This window comes from Odocoileus virginianus, chromosome 30 (genome assembly GCF_023699985.2).
Source record: "Odocoileus virginianus isolate 20LAN1187 ecotype Illinois chromosome 30, Ovbor_1.2, whole genome shotgun sequence".
Lineage (NCBI taxonomy): Eukaryota > Metazoa > Chordata > Mammalia > Artiodactyla > Cervidae > Odocoileus > Odocoileus virginianus.
This window is the reverse complement of record NC_069703.1, coordinates 34,348,216-34,372,479: the sequence shown is the minus strand read 5'-3', so window position 1 is coordinate 34,372,479 and position 24,264 is coordinate 34,348,216. Positions and strand designations below refer to the sequence as shown.

Below are 24,264 nucleotides of genomic sequence, written 5' to 3'. Positions count from 1 at the left end.
CACAAGAGACCTGACTCTACTATTGACTATGGTGATGTCAGGCAAACACACGTGTGTGCTTTAGATTCTTCCCCTGCAAAATGAGGAAACAAGCAACTAAGTGAGATTCCCTAGACTTCTAAAGCCATTAAACGTATCTGACTATGAGTATAAATTAATCTGGCTATAAGCCAAAAGCCAGTCTGCTAGTCAATAGGTATCCATTCCTCCTCTGAGCTAGATTACAGGAACAGCAAGATACAGAAACATTAATAGGGCAAGCAGAACTCAAAGCTACAAAGAAATTCTTCCCAAATTTAACAATGCCTAAAGAATCCTCCTTACTATTTAGCTGCATCACCAAATACAAACCAACCAAGAAAAATCCTATAAAGATCAGAGCTGAATGACAACAAAATGCTGAAAACCACACATTAGCTTAACAACTGTTTACTAGAATGCTATTCAAAGAGCTGGTCCTGGTGAGAAAAGGAGCTTATACCAGAACATAAACTAAAGCAACATTTCTTCCACTGAGAAAAGTCCTGCTACCAAAGCCATCTGAACTAACACTGTGGTTGGTTAAAAGGATGCAGGTTTATTTACACTCTGGCACAAGATATTTCTCTCATCCCATACTAGTAACCAACAGTTCATGAACTGGCAGCTGGTTGTAGGCCATATCTGAGTGAATGTTGCTATACTATGGGCTTCCCTGGTGGCTCAGATGGTAAAGAAACTGCCTGTAATGCAGGAGACCCGGGTTTTATCCCTGGGTTGGGACGATTCCCCTGGAGAAGGGCATCTATTTGGAAACAAGTGTTTTTCAAAATGTTTTACAGCTTACCTAATACCACAAAAGCAGACCATTCCTCTGGATATCTCTACTAGGGGAAAAAAACCTCACATTTTACTGTCAGAAAGACTAAATGAGACTGTTCTACATTCAGGAAAGTCAAAAGAAAAAGATAGTGTCTCAAAGATCAGTGATAATCTTTGGCTTGGATTCCATTACTTCTTGAGGATGTAATATCAACTTCAAAAACCTTGCTTCCACAATTCAATTCTCTAAATTTATTGTCTATCTACCTAAAACATCTATCTGGTCATGTTACTTCCCCCGCTCTCAACAAGACTGGATAGATGAAACTAGACTGGAGAAATGGGAGCCTATTATAGTACTCTTTCTACATTTGTATATGTTTGAAAATTTGTGTACAAGTCCCACCAGACTGTAGGGTCTTATATGGCAGGGACTGTCTTATTCATTTCTGCATTTTTTTTTTTTAAACAGATCTTTGCAAGTAATAGCGGTTTATAGAATTGCTGAATTAACTTCATCTTTTTCTATTTTATTCTGTTGGAAGGCTGCCTGCCCTTTTCCCTCACCCCCAGAAAAGCCCTAGAAGTAAATTTGGATCCAGAATGGTGGGGATGGGAACCAAAGCATTCCCTGAAAGTCTGTACTTCTCTGATATGAACCCTATAAAAAAGTCTTTTCCTAAAGGTAGACAGTAAAAGGCAAGGATGTCCCATAGGACCTATGACAAAAAATTTTGGAGTTGGAATGTTACCACTTTTAATAACAGTAGCTACACTGCCATATACATAGCAAACCTTCTCTTCCTTGATACATATATAAAGGTGATAATGAGTTTATATCCTGAGAACTAGAGACTCTCTTACTCCTAACTGGGGAGTTGGCAAAACTTCCACTGAAAACAAACTTCTGAGTTTCTCAGACCCCTAAAAATTAGAACCGACATATAACCTATCAGGCAGTTGTTAAAACCCTCCCACTCTCCCATACTAAACATCACTGTCGTGTTACTGCCATCTTAACTACAAGAAGCTCCCATCTGGGCTTCCCTGGTGCTCAGTGTAGTCGATCCCTGAGTTGGGAAGATCTCTTGGAGAAGAAAATGGCAACCCAATCCAGTATTCCTGCCTGGGAAATCCCATGGACTGGTGAGCTACAGTCTACTGGGTTGCAAGAAGTGACTAAACAACAACAACAACAAATGCCTCTGATAAACAAATACTTTCACCTACCTAAGCATCAATTTAGTACTACCATTCACTATGAGCTCATCAAAAACCTGACCGTCTGAACATAACACTGAAACCATGAGGAGCACACGAAGTTAAAGCACACGATGGGAGGCACAATACAAAGAAATGAAGAGTCAGGTGGTCAAGTCCACAGGTCTCTTAGGGTATAGGTGGCCACAGCCAAATAAAAAGATTAATCACTTGGCTAGCCTAAATTTCATTAAGCATTTAAACACCTAAGCAGCTATGATAACTCCTTCCTATATAGCTCAAAGTTAAGAATCTGAATAAAGCCACATTATTTCTACCCTCAGTTCATATTTGTGTGTGTATATTCATCCACATATTTCCCCAAAAATGCTTTCAACTGAACCAAAGAAACTGTATAAAGTTGTTTGCTGTCAACTTACAGCTTGTCCATTCGCTTCATAAAGTGGGCATTTTTGCTTGATCTTGGCCAGTTCCATATTTACTTGTTTGCTGACCACAGCCATGGGATTCCCTCCTAGAAAAAACTCCAACAATTAAATTCACATACCTTATGAAAAGGGAACAAAATTTCAAAGTATTTTTACTCAAATTTTAAAATATTAAAGCTTAGGGTATGTGAATTAATACCAAAAAAATGCCCAAAAGTAAAACAAATATATAAGTAAGCACGAAGAACAAAGCAAAACACTGTGCGTGTGTGCTCACTCAACCTATTACCGAAAATCAGGTAACATTACAGATCCTTCTAGACTTTACATGCATAAAATTAGATGTTACATACAAAAGGATCATAACACACGCAGTTTTATAATCATTTTTCAACTTAGCAATAAATTGTGGGCATAATTTCATGTCAATATGAAGCTACAAATTTTTAGCAGCTGGACAGTTTTCACTGCCTAACAATTTAATCTTCTAATCTGTGGTTTCTAACATTCTGTTACCCCACACTGAAAATGTTTTGAACACAATATGGTTCACTTGTCTATTTTCTTTAATTTCATAGAACTGGATCTGTGAGGGCAAAATCTACACACATTTTAAATCATGCACATACTGACGTATCTTTTCAGAAAACTGTTTGCCAATTTACCTTTCACTAACACTGAGAACAGGCTTCCCAGCTGATGTAGTGGTAAATAACCTACCTGACAATGCAGAGACACAAGAGACACAAGTCTGATCTCTGGGTGGGGAAGATCCCCTGGAGAAGGAAATGGCAACCCACACCATTATTCTTGCCTGGAAAATTCCACAGACTGAAGAACCTTCCAGGTCGTCACAAACAGTTGGACATGACTCGGCAACTGAGCACATACACACAAGACTAAGAACAGAATCCTAACCAATATATTTAAAAGCTGAATATGACTTTATAAGATTAAACCATTTTGGGAGTCTCAGACCCTGAAATCATAACACAAAACTAAGAACTACTTACCAAGACCTGTTACTACCATGGCTCCAAGGTCAGCTACATAGTTTCCTTTGCGAAATGTAGCAACTCGTCCACCCACACGATCCTGTTTTTTAAAAATTAAATGGCTAAAATTAATTCCAGTTTAATCATAATAACCTGGCAAAGTCCCATCTCAGACCTCTTTGATAACTTAAAAAGGAAAAGGTGTAGAGTTTACATGGAGTATGATGTTAGCTCAAAAAGCAAATGAAGTTTAACTATTTGAGGGAATGGTAGAAAATGAATGATACACAAAAGGAACAGAATTAAGTGCTATGAGGTAGGAAAAAATTTAATAGTCAGAAGACATCAGTTATAGGTACTATTAGCTCTCAACCCCAGTATCTCTAATGCCACTTACTGTAGAGGCTGAGCAAGGGCCACCCACAGAAACTTCCTGCAAACAAATGTCAGCACTTGAGGTCACTTTCCCGCCACCATGTTCTGACTCTTGGCCCCCAGCGTCAGAGTCAGCTGTGACTGGCCTGACAGACAGCTTCTCTGAGAAACTCTTCAGTGCAGCCTCATGCCCAAGGGCAGTGTCTACTGAACGTGAGCCGCTGACAATACCTCTCATTTCTAAACAGGCCCAAGTGTTATCTTAGGTGACTGGAGATTCCCAAGTATAGGGAAATCTTACTGAGTTGCAGTGAAACCTCAGTCATGAGTTCCATGAGTACTCTGTAAACTCCAGACCAACAAATGAAAAAAAGCAAAACAAAACAAAAATCTATACACATGGGTAGGAATCATAATGATCCTCCATTATTCTTTACTGTATTCTCAGTACATAGGATACACAGGCACACAGATATTTTCCAATTAAGGAGTAAAATATTATTTTTAGTACGACTATATCACAAATTGTTTGATTTCCCCATACTATGTGAAAAGAACATTTAAAAAAATTAAATTTAGATTGTACTGCACAAAACATTTTGAAAGCTTTTATAAAATTTTAGATGGTTTAGGTTATGTGAGAACTGTTTTTTAGTTGTTGCTATTTTTTTTTTTTAACTGGCAGGAGTCCACAGAGGTCTTCAAGCCACTGAAAGATAATTAAATTTCAGAAATTACTCATGAAAATGATTTGAGTAGTGACGTCCTAATGGGATGTTCTTTTTTCCTACTCTGTGCCATCATCCTGGTCTTCCTTCCGCTTCCACCCCTCTCTCTGGACTGATGGTAAGGAGCCAGTATCTTGGGTTCACCAAGGCTGTAAAAGACGGCTGCTGCCTGAGAAGCAACTCCTCTCCCTCACTATCGAACAGAATATAGTCACCTTGTTCCACCACTAAAAGTAACTGCATTCTATAAAGGGTATTCCAACAAAGCCCCCCAACTGAAAGTTGCTAATTCTAAGAAACAATGATCTGAAAATATATACCAAAGGGCTATACAGATTATTCATAAAATCTAAATAATCACTGAGTCCTTTTCTAAGTTTTGTCAAAAATGCTTTACTCGATGTAGTTATTAACACTATCAAAATACTTTATTATTTACATCAGTTTGGTTTAGTTCAATTTGTATGATTCCTTAATTTATCACAGATAATTTCCTTACCATATTTTCTTCAGGTTGGGCTTCTAAACCCAAACTAAAATTCTTACCCTGGCTTCCAGAAGTGTGACATCCATTCCAAAACTTTGTAACTGACGAGCTGCTGCCAAGCCTGAGACCCCAGAGCCTATGATGATTACCTTTCCTGTCTTCTTAGCTGAAATTTAAAAATGAACAAAAATTAAAACACTATTATAGTTTTAATAGTTTTTATCATTTTTTATCAAGAAAGTTTCTAAATTCTTTACATTATGATATCTCACAAAGTAAATAATTCAGTTATTTTCAAAATATGAAAACTAAATGAATACAAAGTAACAAATATCTGAGACTTATACTTTAACTCAATGTTGAAAATTTATAAATGGAATTCTTTATCTTAAAATTTACTTTCTCATTACTTCAGTCATGTGCTTCAGTGTCTGTAACTGTTGGTAAACTTATTATGCATAATCTCCCACATTTACCTCACAATTATAACTAGGACAATTTGAGCAGTTAACCAATTGATTCTTAAAGCTATTTTCTATAAGCTGTACTTCTGCAGTCTTTCCTTTTCTTAAAAATTATTAAAGCAGAGGGGACTTCTCTGGTGGTCCAGTGGTTGGAACTCTGTGCTCTCAATGCAGGGGACACGAGTTCAATCCCTGGTCAGGGAACTAGACCCCACATTCCACAACTGAGAATTCGAATGCTGCAGCTAAAGATTCCACATGCTGCAACTAAAAATCCCATATGCCACAACTAAGACTAGGCATAGCCAGATAAATATATAAATTTTGAAAAATTATTAAAGCAAAAAAACAAATGTATTATAAATAGGTGTGTGTGCTTAGTTGCTCGGTTGTGCCCGACTCTTTGTGACCCCGTGGACTGCAGCCACCAGGCTCCTCTGTCCACAGGGATTCTCCAGGCAAGAGTACTGGAGTGGGTTGCCATGCCCTGCCTCCACAGGATCGTCCCAACCCAGGGGTCAAACCCAGGTGTCCCACATTGCAGGCAGATTCTTTACTGTCCGAGTAACCAGCGAAGTGCAAGTAGACAGAGAGATGCATTAATTCTCAGAATATCCCTATCTTCTGATTCCTGGCAGACATTATCCAGACACCATTAAAGGGGTAAACAGCATTAAAAAATATAAAAATGCAACCCTTAGCACTGCATTAAATAACTGCTCAATGAGAGAAAACAAACTTCCTACTTTCATAACTGATCTTTTTCATTTTTAATAAACTTTGTTTTTTTCTTAAATTGGAAATTCATATCTTTTACCAAGTATTTTATCAAACCAGAAATTATAGGAAATTCATATTTATAAGATTTTACTTTAAATTTGACTTACAAGAAGATAAGCTTGGGAATATTCTGGCTCTAAATATGGATTCAGAAATCAAAATAAAATGCTAAAAGCCTCCTGGAATCTAATCTAAAACAATGAAGTTCATTGGCCAGTTCTTACTTGGGAGCGGCTTTATCCTCTTATAGATGCCGAAGTTGATAAGACCATGACGCTCTAAATAACTGTGAACTCGGTGGACAAGCACAGTATCACCTACAGAAAAATTAATTTAAATACATGTTTATCTTTTTAGCACTTTAAATGGAAAACTCTGATTCTTCTTTATTTCTCCATCATGAAGTCATTCTATTCATCTTTTCCATAAGCTTCAAGTCATATGACTCCTTTAGAAAAGTGATTTTGAGAACTGTTAGTCTGCATGGTAGTCCAAAACGCCTATCACATAATCTTGAATTTTTAAGAACGACATCCCAATACAGATGAAATGAAGGACAAAACCAACCCTTTAAATAGTAGTATTATGCTCATTTACTTTGGGAAAAACTTTACAAGACCACTGGTGGCAAGTGGGAAATGAGAAATCAAAACAGAGAGCCAACTGAATGCCACCAAAGGACTCTGTGGATTAACGTTGGAACACAGGTCTGGACAGATTATTAGCAATTTCTTGAACTCATTCACCTGTCAACACAAATAAAAATTGAGAACAATTACAAACACATGGAACAGTTTTGCTAAAAGGTTCACTTTTGCACAGCACAGGTGTGAAATAAAATTAATATATGTATGAAAATTAATTAACAAATTCATTATCAAGGAGCCATGAGCTTCTGGAAGAAAATGTCAATTTTCACAATTCAGTTCAAGACCAGTCCTATGGAAAATGCTACTTACTGTTGTAAGGCGCTTCTAATTGTTGGAGAGTAGCTTCAAATGTCAGCTGAATCTTTGGATTATCCAACCACAACTGCAACTGTAATTGAATGATAGAAAACTGTATTATATACAAACAGACATATACTATTTGATTGCCTCAAATATGAGTTTTCCTTTCTATTAAACAGTAAGGTTTTTATTTCAGACAAAGAAACTAATGAAACATAAAACCACTGCAAATGAGTGAATAATTAAAGAAGCTGGGAAATATGTGGCCTATCAAGTAACTTGCCAAGATCATTCAGCTGGGGAGCAACAAGGATTTAAACCTAGATCAGGTATCTCCAGAGATACTGAGTTGATACAAAATTAAATGATCAATTAGATATGTGGTGACGTGTGTGCACAAAAGGTAACTCCTCAGTTATCAGCCTGCACAACTAAATGAACTGGTGTACCATTTACTGAATGAGGGACACTGAAATAAGAGATCATGAGTTGAGTTTAAAGACAATAAGAGGAGCCGAAAGACTGGCATCTAGATATGTAGCTGGAGTTCAGAGAGTTGAGGTTTAGAGCCTCTTGCTTATGGGTAAAACTGAAGTCAAGTGAGAAGAAGAAGGGCTCCTAGCAGAAAAGTACAGGGGAGAGAGGGGAGGACCCTAAGGGCCTCCAACCAGTTCACATAGTTGGCCTGTTGTTAAGGACAACCCTACAAATCATTCAGAGAAGACAACCACCAGGGAAGCAAGAGAAAACCTAGAATACTGTGTTAAGCTAAGGAAGCTGTGTATTTAAGAAAGGAATCAATTATTTCTAATACTTCTGAAAAAAGCTGTAAAATGAGGAATGAAAAATATTACGGTACAATCAATGGCCTCTAACATGAATTCTCTTCAAACTGAATACATACCTACAAAAGGCAAGACCAGCGGAATACTATCATATTTAAGTCTTAGCTAAAAGTTAATAAATACTGCTCCATCAAATTTCAAAGGAGTTAATGTGTAAATAAATTCAGTTACAAAGAGATATGACCAAATTCATATCACAAATTTTCTCTGTGGCCACTGTCAAAAGGAAAATGGAATTCCTCAATCATGCTGTGGGCCTGAGCCCATCAAACCTCAACATAAGCCTTCTTCCTCCTTCCATCTTAGAATACAAAGCTCACATCACAGGTTCTAGTTGAATAATTCTAAAATTGTGGTTTTAAAATCTGGAAGCAAAGGATGCAATTTAACATGAGACAATTGACACGGTTCTTATAGGAAAGAATGACTTAAATTCTGTTTTTTAGCCAGAGACCACAACTCTAAACCTGCACTAGTCCTTCCCCCAATCAATCAGGGAATGAATCAGAGGAAACAAACTGCTATAAATCTACCACTGAAATTCAAGTAAAAAGTGAAAACTTCCCTCAGATGAAACAAAAAAATGACAATTTTGTCTGAAATCTACTTAGAACAAATGTTAACAAGCTACACACAGAAGCTGATTCAATTATAAGACAAATCAACCTCAAAAATGCACATTAAGACTTTTCCATTCACTTTTAAAAATATCACCCAATTTTTCTTCACAAAAAAGATCCTTTATTCAGTACTACACAAACCTACCAATCAATCTAGCTAAATGGCATCTAACAATCCAAATTTAGCAGTAGTTTTACAATCTAATGGTGAAAATGATGTTAGTGGTGGATAAAAAGACATCTCTGAGTATCTATTCAACTATATCCAGAATAGCTGAAATCCAACATGAGTTTCTTCTACTGTTTCACCAGAGTATAACAAATGGAGCTTCTCTGGTGGCTTGGCCAGCGGGTAAAGAATCCGCCTTCAATGCAGCAGACCCTGGTTCAATCCTTGAGTTGGGAAGATTCCCTGGAGAAGAGAATGGCTCTTGCCTTGAGGATGCCAGTATTCTTGCCTTGAGAATTCCATGGACAGAGGAGCCTGGCAGGCTACATCCATGGGGTCGCAAAGAGTTGGACACGACTGAAGTGACTAACACTTTCACTTCCAGAGTATAACAAATATGTTCTGAACAGTATACAGTTAAAGAATTTCTGATGGGACTTCCCTGGTGGTCCAGTGGCTAAGACTGTGTTCCCAAAGCAGAGTACCTGGCTTTGATTCCTAGTCAGGGAACTAGATCCCACAGGCCAACTAAGACCCCAGAGCAGCCAAATTAAAAAAAAAAAAAAAAGAAGAAGAAGAACCTCAGATGAATAAAGAACGTAAAAAAAAAATTCACAGAAGAAATGCAAATGACTAACAAATATGAAAAAGCAATCAGTCTAAGTAATCAAAGACATGGAAGATAAATGAAATGATCTTGGCCTACTACAGCAGCACAGATTATCATCAATCAGACCATAAAGAATCTGCCTGCAATGCAGGAGACCTGAGTTCAGATCCCTGTGTTGAAAAGATCCCCTGGAGAAGGCAATGGCTACCCACTCCAGTATTCTTGCCTGGAAAATCCTATGGACAGAGGAACCTGGTGGGTTAAGGTCCATGTGGTCACAAAGAATTGGATATGACTGAACAACTAACACTTTCACTCAATGAGAGCATCAACTGGGTCAGGCTCTCTGGGAAATAATCTGACAACATGTATCAAATCTTAAAAAGTGTTCATACTTTTTGAGAAGGTAGTTTTCCTTCTAGAACTCTACCTAGAATTCTATCATAAGGAAATAATCAGAGATGAGAGTCAACAATGTATAAAGCTGTTCAGAGATTCACTTTAATAAGTAAAATGGACATTTAACTGTCCAACAGTTAAAAGTATGACCCACCTGTCAAATAAAGTATTACACAGATATTAAAATCAATCATTTAGCCAGAGGAGGATGATGAACCAGATGAGCAGAACAGAATAAGGGTTTCTCTCATGCTGAGAAGAAAAGACAAAGTGATTATTTTTAAAAGTTTATAGAGATTCTTATTGTGTGTTTATAAGGTTACTGAAGAATGAAAAGAATACAAAGAATGCACGGAAGGAGGATCTCAATTTTTTAAGAAAACTAATTTTTAACAGTGGTTATCTCTGGATTATTATCTCTGGATAATAGTAATATAGATAACTTAAAAATTCTTTCCTCTCTACTTTCCCCCCCGTATTCTATATAAAATAATATGTACCTTTTAGAATTCAGGTGGAAAAAAACTAACAAGGAAACTTACTGTGCGGTTTCTAATGAACAGAAAAACCTTCTGGGTCTGCTGTGGTCCACTGATGATATCGGGAAAACAGGCTGCTTCTTGAGAAGTCATCCGGTCATGAGGAAGTCTACTCTGGAAAGCTGCACCCTCCACACCTAGCAAAAAAAAGCAAAGGGTTTCTGGGAAATGTGCAAGTGAATACAGAACTAGGGATAATGATTATGCCTCAAACTCCTTTCTGCCTGAAGAACTTCTACAGAGCTTTGCCTTGTTCACAGACTAATCTCACTTCCTTTTTTAAAAAAAACTCTCAATTTGCTCAAAAGTTGAAACACCCTTAAAAAGTAGTCATTCTTTTGAGCTTAACATTCCTAAAATCAGTTTACTAATGAGAGAAACAATATACATTAAAAAACATAACAAGGCATTTAGAATCTTTTCTTCATCCACAAAAAACTTTAAAATACTTGAGGACATTCAACTGAAATTAGCACCATTAACAGTATACAATAAATTTTAAAACTAAAGAACAAGAGCATAGGAGAAAAGACTAACAAGAAAGCAAAAGAGGCCATGGAATGAAAAACACAATCACATACTTTTTTAGGACAACAATAGGGAACATGAAGAGGATCTATCGTTTAAAAACGAACATATGGTCTCATCAATGGCACCATCCATTAGTTCTCATAATTTAATTGCTGGCAAGCAGTGACAGAAATTAAGCAGACTACAATGAAGAGACAAAAGAAAGCAAGAAATTCATCTTTTCTGGTAGAAACATTAGAAATGCTTTACTACTAACTGCAAGTGAAATATGTCACTATATACACTATATAGTACTACATATACATATATATATAATTTATTTAACAAGTCTAAGTCTTAAATTGGGTATTAAATTGAAATTTTTATAAGCTGGTAGTTAAGTACATCTTTATAAGATATCCTAAGAAATACATTTACATATATTTTACTTTTATTTCTAAGATGATCTTCCCCTGGTAGTCCAGTGGTTAGGACTTGGTGCGCTCTATATAGGATGATCTTATAAATATATACTTAACCATTAGCTTCTGCACATATCAAAACACAATTTAAAGAGTTTAAAAATTCAATATCATTGAAGTAATTATGTAAGTAATAAAATAGGTACCAGATATCCATATTTAATCATTTAAAAGCACAAAAAAACAAGAAGTTGGAAGCACTGATAATGGAAGCAACACTAAAGAAAAGACATCAGTAAGATTAGGAGAACAAAAAGGACAAGGCAGGTAAAGATGTAATTTAGAAAACTACAGTTAAGCTATTGAGGTATTGTTTCCATAAAGACGTCCAAACACTATTTAGAAAAAAATAATGATTAATGAGAGGTTAAGCAAAAATGCCTAATGCTACTGTATATTAGGGAATACTGTTCTTGGAGACAAGCATTAAAACTCATTCATCCACAGTAAGTAAGGAGGGCACAAATAATGTATTCACAACACTAGATCAAATTAATAATCCTCATATTCAATGAATCACAACCTAAAATTAAGACTCTCAGGGAAATTGTTCTACAAGGAAAAAAAAAAAACCAGCCATACTGTGGAGGGCAGAGCAGGAAATCAAGGCATGAAAAGAAGAAATGCTGATTATCAGAAGTAGAGGTTATTTCAGTAAACTGAAAGCTTCCAATACTTTACAGCTTCAAAGTCCCCAGTCCTGTATTCCCAAATCATAATAAATAAACTAAACAAAAAATAAAGCCAAGTCCAAAACCATGTCACATTTATAAGAAATATTATCTATTCAATAACCCTGAGTATTTGAACCAAATATAGGTTATATTGTGGTATATTTCATGAGTGTATACTATTAACAAGAAAACCAACGAACTCTATAAACTTTACGTCTCCTTTCCCAAAACAGGGTAGTTTTCTTTCTTAGTTATATTATCTTCTATATGTATGTTTAATAAGAGGTCCCTGACTATCAATGCTATTGCAAAATACTACTGTCATGACAGCCAGAAAAGCCATGTGGGTGGGGTGGAACCCTCTAAATTTTACATTATATATGGTTTCTCACTCCAAGTGTTATCAACAGAAATCACTTTAATATAGTTAGCTAATTTGAGAAATCTGGAGAAAATGTAACAAGAAATTTTATATCAGTCACAAGTTTTAAATTATCTTTTGATCAAACATAAAAAGTTTAACAAAAGGAATTAAAGGAGCCCAAAGTTGTAACATTAATGTACCTGTGGAATAACAATATTCTCCATCTCTAACTTCTGCATAATAGCTAAAAAAAAAATTATTCTTAAAAATAAACTTTTTAAAAACGAAAAACGGACCCTAAAAATTCTAATTACTGCCTTCCTTCTAGCTTTTAAGGATGAGACTAGTATTTTAAGAAGGAAACCATTATCAAAATCAAGATGAAAAGTGTACAAGATTTAAACATCTAACTTTTCCCCAAAGAAACAAAAAATTTGAAAACTGCTCAGAAGCTAAATCAAAACATTCTTTTAAAAATATTGCAAAATGAACAGACCACTATCTCCTTTAAAGGGAAGAATCTTACAGAATACAACTGTCTTTAACAATGTTCTTACTGAAAGCACCGCAGTGCACACGATCCACAAGTAACTCACGCCTGGCTCTGGAGTGGTTCTATGGTTTGGTGCTGTGTGCGCTTTAACGGAGCCTGGTATTCTGGAAGTTCAGAGTGTTTCCAGAAGACACTATCTTATGTTTTTAAAAGCCGCAGGTTCCCTACATAACCAATCTTGCCCTCTGTTCGTCTTTCTTACCACTCCAACACAGGACATTTCCAGCATCACCTTTCAAAATGCAGTCACGCTAAAGCTTAACTGCCCTGTCTAAGCGTCTGACTGGCTCATGCTTTCTCTGAAAACCAAGTAGAAGCAGTCGCATATTTAAAGGAATGACTTTCTGAATCTATTAATTAGACAGAAAAAGGGAGGGGAAAGTGAGACTCCAGGACCATTAAAAACATTACCCCCCAATTCTGTTAGAACACAGTAACAGAGATAGGACAACAGAAAAGAAAAGAAGACCTCCATCAGAGTTTCTTGGCTTTCCCCCCTTCATTAAAGTAGATAAAATTTAACTATAACTAGATTTCTAGCTAAAGGATGGAAACAAGAGCCTGATAAGATGTACATATAAACTTCCTAAAATTAGTAACTATAGATGCACCATGTATTAGTGTTAGTCACTCAGTCATGTTTGATTCTGCAACCCTGTGGACTGTAGCCAGCCAGGCTCCTGTGTCCATGGAATTCTACAGGCAAGAATACTGGAGTGGGTAGCCATGCCCTTCTCCAGGAGGTTTTCCCAACCCAGGGATCAAACTCAGGTCTCCTGCACTGCAGGCGGATTCTTTACCGTCTGAGCCACCAGGGGAGCCCTGATGCACTACATCCAGTCTAAGAATAGCTTAAAAATAAAAGAATAAAAAGAGAGAAAAAGGAAGAAAAAGGAGAGCATTTCTTATGCTTTAGATTTTTAATTTTTTAGGGTAAATGCACACTTTAAATGATTCTATGAGGGAGAGTGTAAGGAACAGTATATGCATAAGAAACAAGACCTCTGCGTTCTCACTCCTCCGCTGCTGGTATATCCCTAGTTGAGTCATTTACTTTGTGTTTCAGGACCTAACTGATAAAACAGGGGTGATGCAAATACCATCTGTTTGAAGGGAGAAAACTAGGTAAGATGACCTCAAGTTCCCCCCTAATTTTTAAGGTTTAGGATGTAAATACCAACTTGATGTGATTTTTTTAAGGTCAAGATATGATCCTGGTCCCAAGATACTCATGAGGGTCACATGGTTTTGTTAAGAGAAGAACACTGATTACTTATAAGCATACTTTTCTAACTCGGACTGATCATATCACAAATGCAAGCTTCTGAATAAGCTGAACAAGATGAAGATCTAAAGAGACCCTGACGGGCTCAGAACGGTCACCACCACCCTGGAAGCACCTGAAGCGCACGCTCTGCTCCTGTTAAAGGAGCAGCGCCGGTTCTGTATGGAGTCTGTTTTTACTCTCAGCAATACGACACACTGTTCTCTTAAGCGAAAGAGTCAATTTATTAATTATTCACGTAAAAACAAAAAGCAACAAGAAAACTCTATTTCTTCAATATTAAAAGTTCTAAAAGCTATCCCTACTCCTCCGCAGTTCCATAGAAGATCCAGTCATGCATCATTTGATGAAAAGCACTGTTGAAGATTTATCTGCCAGATAAATGAGAATTTTAACTCCTCTAAGACAACCATGTACTGATTATCAAACTTCAATCCTTTGGACAGCATTTAAAGAAGTCTACTTCTAACATTCTGGATCCCCTAGATACTACCACTGAAGTATCTTTGATCCAAGAGAGTAAGATACAAATATTCCCTGGACCTGCTCACACAAACTGTAATAAATAATTTTGAAGTAGATTTAAGAGTTGAAAAGTGACAAACTCCAAAAGTGATACCTATTCCAAATCTATCAAAATGTATATGCAAAATAGTTTTGAGCACTGGCATATACAATAACACCCTTTAAGAGGTAAAGGATGAAATCCAGACTATTCTACTTTGGATTCCTGGAACAAACTTTAACTGTTCCAGACAGGCCCCTATAAGTCATTTAACCCTTTACTTTTTCCTAGAAGTTAAAAATCTCATAGCTTGGTCTGAAAATAAGAGTGCTTTGAGCAGACTTTAAAAAAAAATTTTCATGTGAGAAACAAAATGTTTAAAACTGAAAAATTAACTATGTAATAATGTTAGTTGAAAAACTGTATCCAATACCACTTAACAATCATTTCTAAGGAGTCAACTTGCCCACATAATTCCTTTGATTAATCTTAGAATGCCTTTCCATCCTATTTTTCAGCCTATGGCTTACCCTTTCTGTGTATTATTACGTTATAGTTCTGTGTAAAGGTCCCATGATTTCTAAGCTTATGTTTTATATTATGTTTGCTGTTACTATAAAGTCTGCTGGGGAGAAAAGTACCCGCCATCTCCTCAAAAATATGAAGAAGAGTGGAGGGCTGAGATCGGCCTGAGGACTTCAAAAGATTTTGCTTGCCTTTGTTCTGGCTACACTTTCTATTGTACTACTCTATCCTGTGGCTTGGCTTATAGTTCTTCCCTTGTGCTTCTGGCTAAAATGTGGGTACCACAGCCAAAGACACTCGCAAGCATCAATCCCTGACTTGGCGGCTCTTGCTAAGTGGCAAGCATCTAACGCCACCCTCACCTGATGCTTGGCCGTCTCCATACCCTCCAGAACTGTCGTCTTGAAGTCCTCCTGCTTGCCCTGTGGAAGGAAAGAGGAGAACTCAGGGACCTTACTCCATAAATTGAGATAATATCTGGACATAGAGTTGGGGTAATGTCTGGCCTAACAGTTACTGACTCATGACTTCACCACCACCTAGTAAACCCATATTCGGAGTGCTCTTTCTTCTGGAATCAAGGCCCAGGGAATCACATTATAGTGTTCCAAATTCTGGTCAGGAAATGTCAACTTTGCATGCTGATTCTTGTTGAAAGGTAGCAGAAAAAGTATGTAGTATTTCTAATGGCTAAATGCTTGCTGTCAGTCTTAAATCAGTCAAGACTGGATGGGGAAAAGGGATTCCAAATGTCTTTTACTACTTATTGCTAGACTGAGAGTGGGTGTGGCAAGGGCTCTAGGATCTGGAGTGGCAACAATTCAGCATTCGCTCAATGTCTCTTAAACTTTACCTTTCTACCTAAAAAGTATATATATATATATACACACACAAATATATACATAAGAAAACAAACAAAAGACGTAATTTTAATGAGAAAGTCTCCCCTTGATTTCAAAGAAGGGACAATAACTACAAGATTCAGTTCCAAAAGAAGTTTCATTCACTATACAAACTACACAGTGCCAGATCTGAACATGCCAGTGCTTCCTTAGAAAACTTTAAAACACAACATAAGCCACCTCACAGTTACATGCCAAGTACTGCAGAGACTCACAAGGGAAAAGGCTGAAGCAGGGAAAGACTGTGGGGGGCTTCTACCTCAAGCTACACAATAAGCCTGTAAGAAATTTTCTTTGTTGATTAATGTACAGAAATAGCTTCAAGAAAAGTATCACAGCTTGAAAGTTCAATCTGAGACAGTTAGATCATCTTCAAGACTCTTCCAAAGTCAATCACCAAGACAGATGCAATGGGCATCTTAAGCTTCTAGCCACCTGATACACTATGTGTATGATATACAGTGTGATCTCTGGAAGATATGAGACACCATCCCAAGACCTAAAACTTGACAAGCTTCATTAAATAGTTTAAAAGAATCTCAACTAGAAAGCAGACTGATTATTTCATCATTTGAGTTGAGAGAGCAGGAAAATAAAACTAACACTACCCCCTTACTGTAAGAACGATTCTATGACTGTGATACTTAAAACAACACTTTGATCTCTAAGTGTATGAAGGTATTCAGACATAAATGATTTTTTACAACAATATGCTGCTAGATGGTATACGATCTGCTTTGAAAGGAGAACAGAATCTCATTCTAAAATTATTTCACACTGCTCTTGTATGAAGGGTCCTTTAGGTTCCAGAAGATTATGCTTCTCAGACAAGTTACAACATGTGCGATCTGCTGTTTACAGCCTTTGAAAAAGGGCTTATACGTATGAAGAGATAACTCCAATTATGAAATCCAATCTGTAAACCTATCTTGAAAATGCAGGATCTACATTTGAAATTTTATTTTTAAAGTTTAAGTAAAAAAAAGTTCATTCTTAATAAACACGGATTAATTCATTTAAAAATCTTTCAGAGTTGAAAAGTTTCTGAGTAAAAATTATTGTCATAATTTTGTTTGGTTCCAAAATAGAACCAAACTAGATCAGAAGATTAAACTATATTTTAGAAAAGAGGGGAAAGGGGCTCAAAACAATGAAATCATTTCCAAGAAGAACATTTAGGCATTAGAAATAATAATATAGCTCTTCTTTCGCAAATTATGTTCCTGGCTTAACAAAGAATGAAAATAACCATCTCTTGCCATGATGGCATCTCATCACTTCTTAGTAAGTAAAAACAAAAAACACTTTCAAGCCTGCCATTAAGTATTAATTATTTTAATCCTTCCTATTTCTATGATTTTCCTTCTTCTCCCACTACATGTCATACAATATGTTATGTACTTCATTGACTGATTTTTTTCTATCAATGGTACTTCATAGAAATATGGAGTTCTTATCCCTGACTTGTGTACTCAGAAGGGCAACAAGGAAAGGCAGTCTTTCTTGTCTTCTGCTTTTGAAGAGGAACTAACAAAATTCTTATAAAGCCACTGTTTTTTTCTGAGACTGTTCTTTGATAAAAAAAAAAAAATTTGTAGGAGAAACAACAAAAATATTCAATACACTGGAAAGATTTTTAAAAGGTATCTCTTATAACAGCAGTCAAAAAAAAAAAAAAGAAGTGAAACTCTGAGGTATTACTTAAGCAGAGAAACAGGAGAAACCAAGCAGAAGGTGTTATAAACATGTAAGAAATGATGAAAAACAAAAAGTGCTTTAAATTAGGTAAATGAACAATATATCTCTTGACTTGACAACCACTGATAACCTGTTTGAAAGTAAAGACAAGGTTGTTGTTTTCTAATCACAATATGCTCAGGAGAGTTGTGACGGTGAATACTTCTCCAAGACAGTGGAAAACAGCACCATCTTTATTAGTGGTAGTCTAGGCCAATTCTTCATCTTTTTTGTGTGTGTGCTTTACTAGCTCTCAGATTCATTTTGCCAGAATGCTATAATGTTTAAAGCACAAACAAATGAATACAACATTTTATCTGTTCTAGTCAGAGACACTACCTGGATGTAAAGTTAGCTGCAAACATTTTTCTGTGTGAAAGTGTTAGTCGCTTAGTCATGTCCAACTCTTTGCGACCCCATGGATTATAGCCCACCAGGCTCCTCTGTCCATGGAATTCTCCAGGCAAGAATACTGGAGTGGGTTGCCATTTTCTTTTCTAGGGGAGCTTCCTGACCCAGGGATTGAACCTAGGTCCTCCTACATTGCAGGCAAATTTTTTTTTTTTTTTTTTTTTACCATCTGAGCCACCAGGGAAGCCCCATTTTTGTGTGTATTTTCTTAATGAAATGATGAATACTCTGTTAAAAAATAAAGGAAATTAATATGTAATTATAAAACTTTTTTATGCCAATTAATACAGTTTATTTGTGCATATTTTCTCCAAGTTCAAAATCTTTTTGGTTTATTTTACATAGCAGTCTTTCAGTCATCCTCTAATATATCTGCAGATACATTAAGTTATTCTTGAAGAACAGCAAAGTACTTTAGTTATAGTCACACTACTGAATATTTTTTCATCTTAATTCAAAACTCTTAATTCAAAATTCATACTCTTCCAACATCTTCAGAAGAAGTCTGTTGCTTCCAAATATTTTCACTTAGCCAGGCATGGAGGTGAGAATCATGGTTTATTGTTCCCATTAACATACTAAACAACATATTCATCACATTTTGACTAGTTTCTTAGAAACACATTGATAATTTTTATAAACATTTTGATGAACTTCTAAATCTTAGAAGAAGCAATCACTTTTAAACAGAAAATCAATCAAAATTTTACCAAATTTACAGAATAAAAATGACTGCCAAGGATTGACTTCAATCAAACCTGACAAATTAGCAAAGGGAAAAAAAAAAATCTCAAAAAACCATCTTTGAATATACAAGTTTCCACTATATTAACACACTAGTTGAATTTCTTAATAACCTCACAAGTTTAATGTTTACTGAAAAACCAAACAAAAACTGTCACACACAAAATCAAAGGTAGAATAGTGTGTGTGTGCGCATTGCACGCACACACTCAGTTGTGTCCAACTCTTTGGGACCCCATGAACTGTAACCTCCCAGGCTGTTCTGACCGTGGAATTTTCTAGGCAAGAATACTGGAGTGGGTTGCCATTTCCTACTCAAGGGGATCGTCCTGATCGAACCTGAGTCTCTCCTGCCTCCTGCACTAGCAGGCAGATCCTTCACAACTACACTACCCGGGAAGACCCGAGTGTCTACTTTCAAAGGGTTTATGATCTACTTGGGGAAAGACGAAAAAATACCCAGAAACTTTTCTTTATTTTTAAGAGGAAACAAGTACAGACTTAGGGGAATCATGGAAGCTTTTCTGAACAAATCCAGAGAGATCTGGAGAGACTGGGGGTGGGGGGGTGGGGAGCAGTGAAACCACTGGCATGGCCCAAAACATTTACAAAAGCAAGGAGAAAAGCAGAGACATGGTATGTGCAAAGAACTGCACACAGCATGCTGCTTAATGAAGGATATGATCTCAAAGAGCAGTGGGAAACACACAGGATAGGCAAAAATGCACCACCTTCAGGGCTAAAACTTAAACTTGGTCTTATTGGTAATGCAGGAGAACAGTATGATTTTTACCAAGAAAGCAATAAAACAAGTGACATTTTAATTAATCTGGTCACTTTGTACCAGATAGATCAGAGGGGAAAGGTGATCTAGATGAAGGAGATTCAATAGAAAGACTACAGAAATAATTTGGATATGAGGCAAAATCCACTAAAATTAAAAAGGAGACGACAGTAAAAATAGATAAGGCACAGAACAAGTCAAAGTTGTGCACAGGAAGACACATGACTTTTCAAGAGAGTTGATGAAAGAGATAAGGGAATTTCAAGATGACTGCAAACTTCCAAAGTTCAGGAGAATGGACTTCAGTCATAAAATGTATAAAATAGTAAATCTGGGAGACAGGTTAGTAAAATTAGATGGGCTAAGACAGTAAAGTATCTGCCTACAATGCAGAAGACCCAGGTTCAATCCCTGGGTGGGGAAGATCTCCTGGAGAAGGAAATGGCAACCCACTCCAGTACACTTGCCTGGAAAATCCCATGGATGGAGGAGCCTGGTAGGCTACAGTCCACGGGGTCGCAAAGAGTTGGATACCACTGAGCGACTTCACGTCACTCTAAAGATAGTGGGAAATTAAAGACTGGAACTCACAAATGAGAATGGGACTAAGAAATTTTAAATTAGCATGGAGGTAAAAGAGTCTGAAGCAGCTATATGTTAATCTCATAAGGAAAGACGCCGTTTCAAAGAGGAACTGGTCCGTGTAAATGACAAAAAAAAAAAGTTAAAAAAAAAAATTGAGAAAAGCTGAGTTATTGGTGACCCATCACCAACCACTTCATGCTGCTTTTCCATCCTTGCTTTAGTGACAGGCGGCTTAAAAATGGTACATACTTTCTGCTAACTTTTTTACTATGATTTTCAGCAGAAGAATAAATGATCTACAGCAGCTGAAAGAAATGTAAGGGCTCAGAAAGGTAGATCTAAATTAGCCTAAAGGAGCCTCAGGGGTTCCTTTGGAGTACATCAGAGGCATTTAAAAAACACCTAACACTGACCAATGGAGAAGGGAATGGCAATCCACTCCAGTATTCTTGCCTGGAGAATTCCATGGACAGAGAAGCCTGGTGGGCTACAGTTGGTGGGGTCGGACATGACTAAGCGACTAACACACACACACACACAACACTGATCAATACTCTCCAACAAAATTAATCAAAATGAAATCTCCAATTAGAGCAGCAATTCTAGGGTTACACTGTCATTTAAAATAATGAACTAAGAATAGATAACCTTAAAGTGTGAAAAGCAAGAAAACTGCTACCTGAGGTAGGAGCCTGCCTGGAATTTTTTCACTGTACCACTGGAAAAAGTGTGGTACAGATTTGCTCCAGAACTTAACATGGGACAGAACTGAGAAGCTCAGCAGCAGGGATCCTATATAAAAGAAAGTAAAGGCCCTACAAGCTAGGCACGAAAGCAAAGCTTTTAGAAACCAATTGGAAGGACTGACCTCGTCCATGTTATTTCCTTCCACCTTGCATAGAGCGGATTTTCCTTATTTTGTTGCAAAATCTTGGTTTGTAGTTCACTTTTCAAAATGTTGCAAGGAAAATCTACAATTCGGATGCTATGCTATGTTGCTCAACTACCAGGCTTAATCTATGTCTGAGTAGTTAAAAACAAAGCTTATTTTTGTAGTTATTTACCTGTTTTTAAAAAGGCCAATATGGTGGTACTGGCACAAAGACAGAAATATAGATCAGTGGAACAAAATAGAAAGCCCAGAGATAAACCCACATACCTATGGACACCTTATCTTCGACAAAGGAGGCAAGGATGTACAATGGAAAAAAGACAACCTCTTTAACAAGTGGTGCTGGGAAAACTGGTCAACCACTTGTAAAAGAATGAAACTAGAACAATTTCTAACACCATACACAAAAATAAACTCAAAATGGATTAAAGAACTAAATGTAAGACCAGAAACTATAAAACTCCTAGAAGAGAACATAGGCAAAACACTCTCCAACATAAATCACAGCAGGATCCTCTATGACCCACCTCCCAGAATATTGGAAATAAAAGCAAAAATAAACAAATGGGACCTAATTAAACTTAAAAGCTTTTGCACAACAAAGGAAACTATAAGCAAGGTGAAAAGACAGTCTTCAGAATGGGAGAAAATAATAGCAAACGAAGCAACAGACACAGGTTTAATCTCAAAAATACACAAGCAACTACTGAAGCTCAATTCCAGAAAAATAAATGACCCAATCAAAAAATGGGCCAAAGAACTCAACAGACATTTCTCCAAAGAAGACATACAGATGGCTAACAAACACATGAAAAGATGCTCAACATCACTCATTATCAGAGAAATGCAAATCAAAACCACAATGAGGTACCATTACACTCCAGTCAGGATGGCTGCTATCCAAAAGTCTACAAGCAATAAATGCTGGAGAGGGTGTGGAGAAAAGGGAACCTTCTAACACTGTTGGTGGGAATGCAAACTAGTACAGCCACTATGGAGAACAGTGTGGAGATTCCTTAAAAAACTGGAAATAGAACTGCCATATGACCCAGCAATCCCACTCCTGGGCATACACACCGAGGAAACCAGATCTGAGAGAGATACGTGCACCCCAATGTTCATCGCAGCACTGTTTATAATAGCCAGGACATGGAAGCAACCTAGATGCCCATCAGCAGACGAATGGATAAGGAAGCTGTGGTACATATACACCATGGAATATTACTCAGCCATTAAAAAGAATTCATTTGAATCAGTTCTAATGAGATGGATGAAACTGGAGCCCATTATACAGAGTGAAGTAAGCCAGAAAGATAAAGACCAATACAGTATATTAACGCATATATATGGAATTTTAAAAGATGGTAATGATAACCCTATATGCAAAACAGAAAAAGAGACACAGATGTACAGAACAGACTTGTGGACTCTGTGGGAGAAGGCGAGGGTGGGATGTTCTGAGAGAACAGCATTGAAACAAGTATACTATCAAGGGTGAAACAGATCAGCAGCCCAGGTTGGATGCATGAGACAAGTGCTCAGTGCTGGTGCAGTGGGAAGACCCAGAGGGATGGATGGGATGGGGAGGGAGGCGGGAGAGGGGATCGGGATGCGGAACACATGTAAATCCATGGCTGATTCCTGTCAATATATGGCAAAAACCACTACAATATTGTAATTAGCCTCCAACTAATAAAAATAAATGAAAAAATAAGTTATTTTAAAAAAACACTTGCAAAAAAACAAAATAAATAAATAAATAAATAAAACTTAAAAGGCCAATATGGAACTTTATTCTGGACCTGCTATCAAAAGAACCATTATACCTTTTCACAACTGATAACCATGAATGTGTTTCCCAATAGGAATGTGTTTCCCCTTTTCCTGCTCAGGTAGGTTTTTCAGAATTCTTGCTATCCACACCATCTTGGGTTATGATTAGAGGCTCCCTCTGTCTGAAATATAATTTGAGTCTATGATACTATGAAAAACATACAACTTCTTAGAAATGCATTAATCATATGTACTCTTCTATCTTCAAATATCAGAAGATGCTAAAAAACAGCAAAAGTAAAAACAATAGTACTTTCAAATGTTTAAAACCTCTGTCACCAGCAAGTATGGCAAAATTTAACATGTTATATCTTAATAGTTGACACATGGATTTACACTGTTATTCTATGAGGGAAGGCTGTATTTGCCAAGATTTGCCACTCTTCCAATGATTTAACATATGAAAGCTTAAAAAATGATCTATCTTGCAAAGAAAGATCTATTCACATCATTGAAAATGGGCTTAAACACTTTCCAGTTTCCAAAAGTGACAGAATATATATGTCAACCTAGTCCATAACCTCACCTGATTTTTTCCTGATTAAAATGCCAACCCAATGCAACTAGAGATTATCATACTAAGCGAAGCAAGTGAGAAAAACAAATACCATATGACATCACTTTTATGTGTAATCTAAACTATAACCCAAACGAACCTATCTATGAAGCAGAATCACAGACACGGAGAACAGTGTGGCTCTTGGTGGCAACCTTCGTGGTTGCCAAGGGAATGGGGTTTCAGGGCAGGATGGATTGAGAGGTTGGGGTTAGCAGATGTAAACTGTTATATACAGAATGGATAAACAATAAGGTCCTACCGACTGCTATATACAGAATGGATAAACAATAAGGTCCTACCGTATAGCATAGAGAACTATATTCGATACCCTGTGATAAACCATAATAGAAAAGAACACTAAATAAAAAATATACATATAACTAAACATATATATATATATGTATGTATAACTGAATCACTTTGCTGTGCAGCGGTAATTAACACAACATTGTAAATCACCTACACTTCAATAAAAGCACCTCCACCAAGCCACTTTACTCCTGGTTCA

General features: G+C 36.8%; 1 protein-coding gene across 3 annotated transcripts in view; it reads right to left on the bottom strand.

Moving 5' to 3' along the window:
• Positions 1–24,264, bottom strand: part of KDM1A (lysine demethylase 1A) — a 64,604-nt gene that overhangs the window by 20,223 nt on the left and 20,117 nt on the right. For 2 of the 3 annotated variants that reach the window (XM_020874556.2, XM_070458900.1), the window contains exons 3-9: positions 15,672–15,731; positions 10,415–10,548; positions 7,239–7,317; positions 6,504–6,596; positions 5,095–5,201; positions 3,464–3,545; positions 2,442–2,536 (exon numbers count right to left, since the gene is read on the bottom strand). In XM_020874556.2, the coding sequence (XP_020730215.1) occupies positions 2,442–2,536; positions 3,464–3,545; positions 5,095–5,201; positions 6,504–6,596; positions 7,239–7,317; positions 10,415–10,548; positions 15,672–15,731 (650 nt within the window). The remainder of the gene's footprint in view (positions 1–2,441; positions 2,537–3,463; positions 3,546–5,094; positions 5,202–6,503; positions 6,597–7,238; positions 7,318–10,414; positions 10,549–15,671; positions 15,732–24,264) is intronic. The other variant, XM_020874557.2, reaches the window with a different exon arrangement.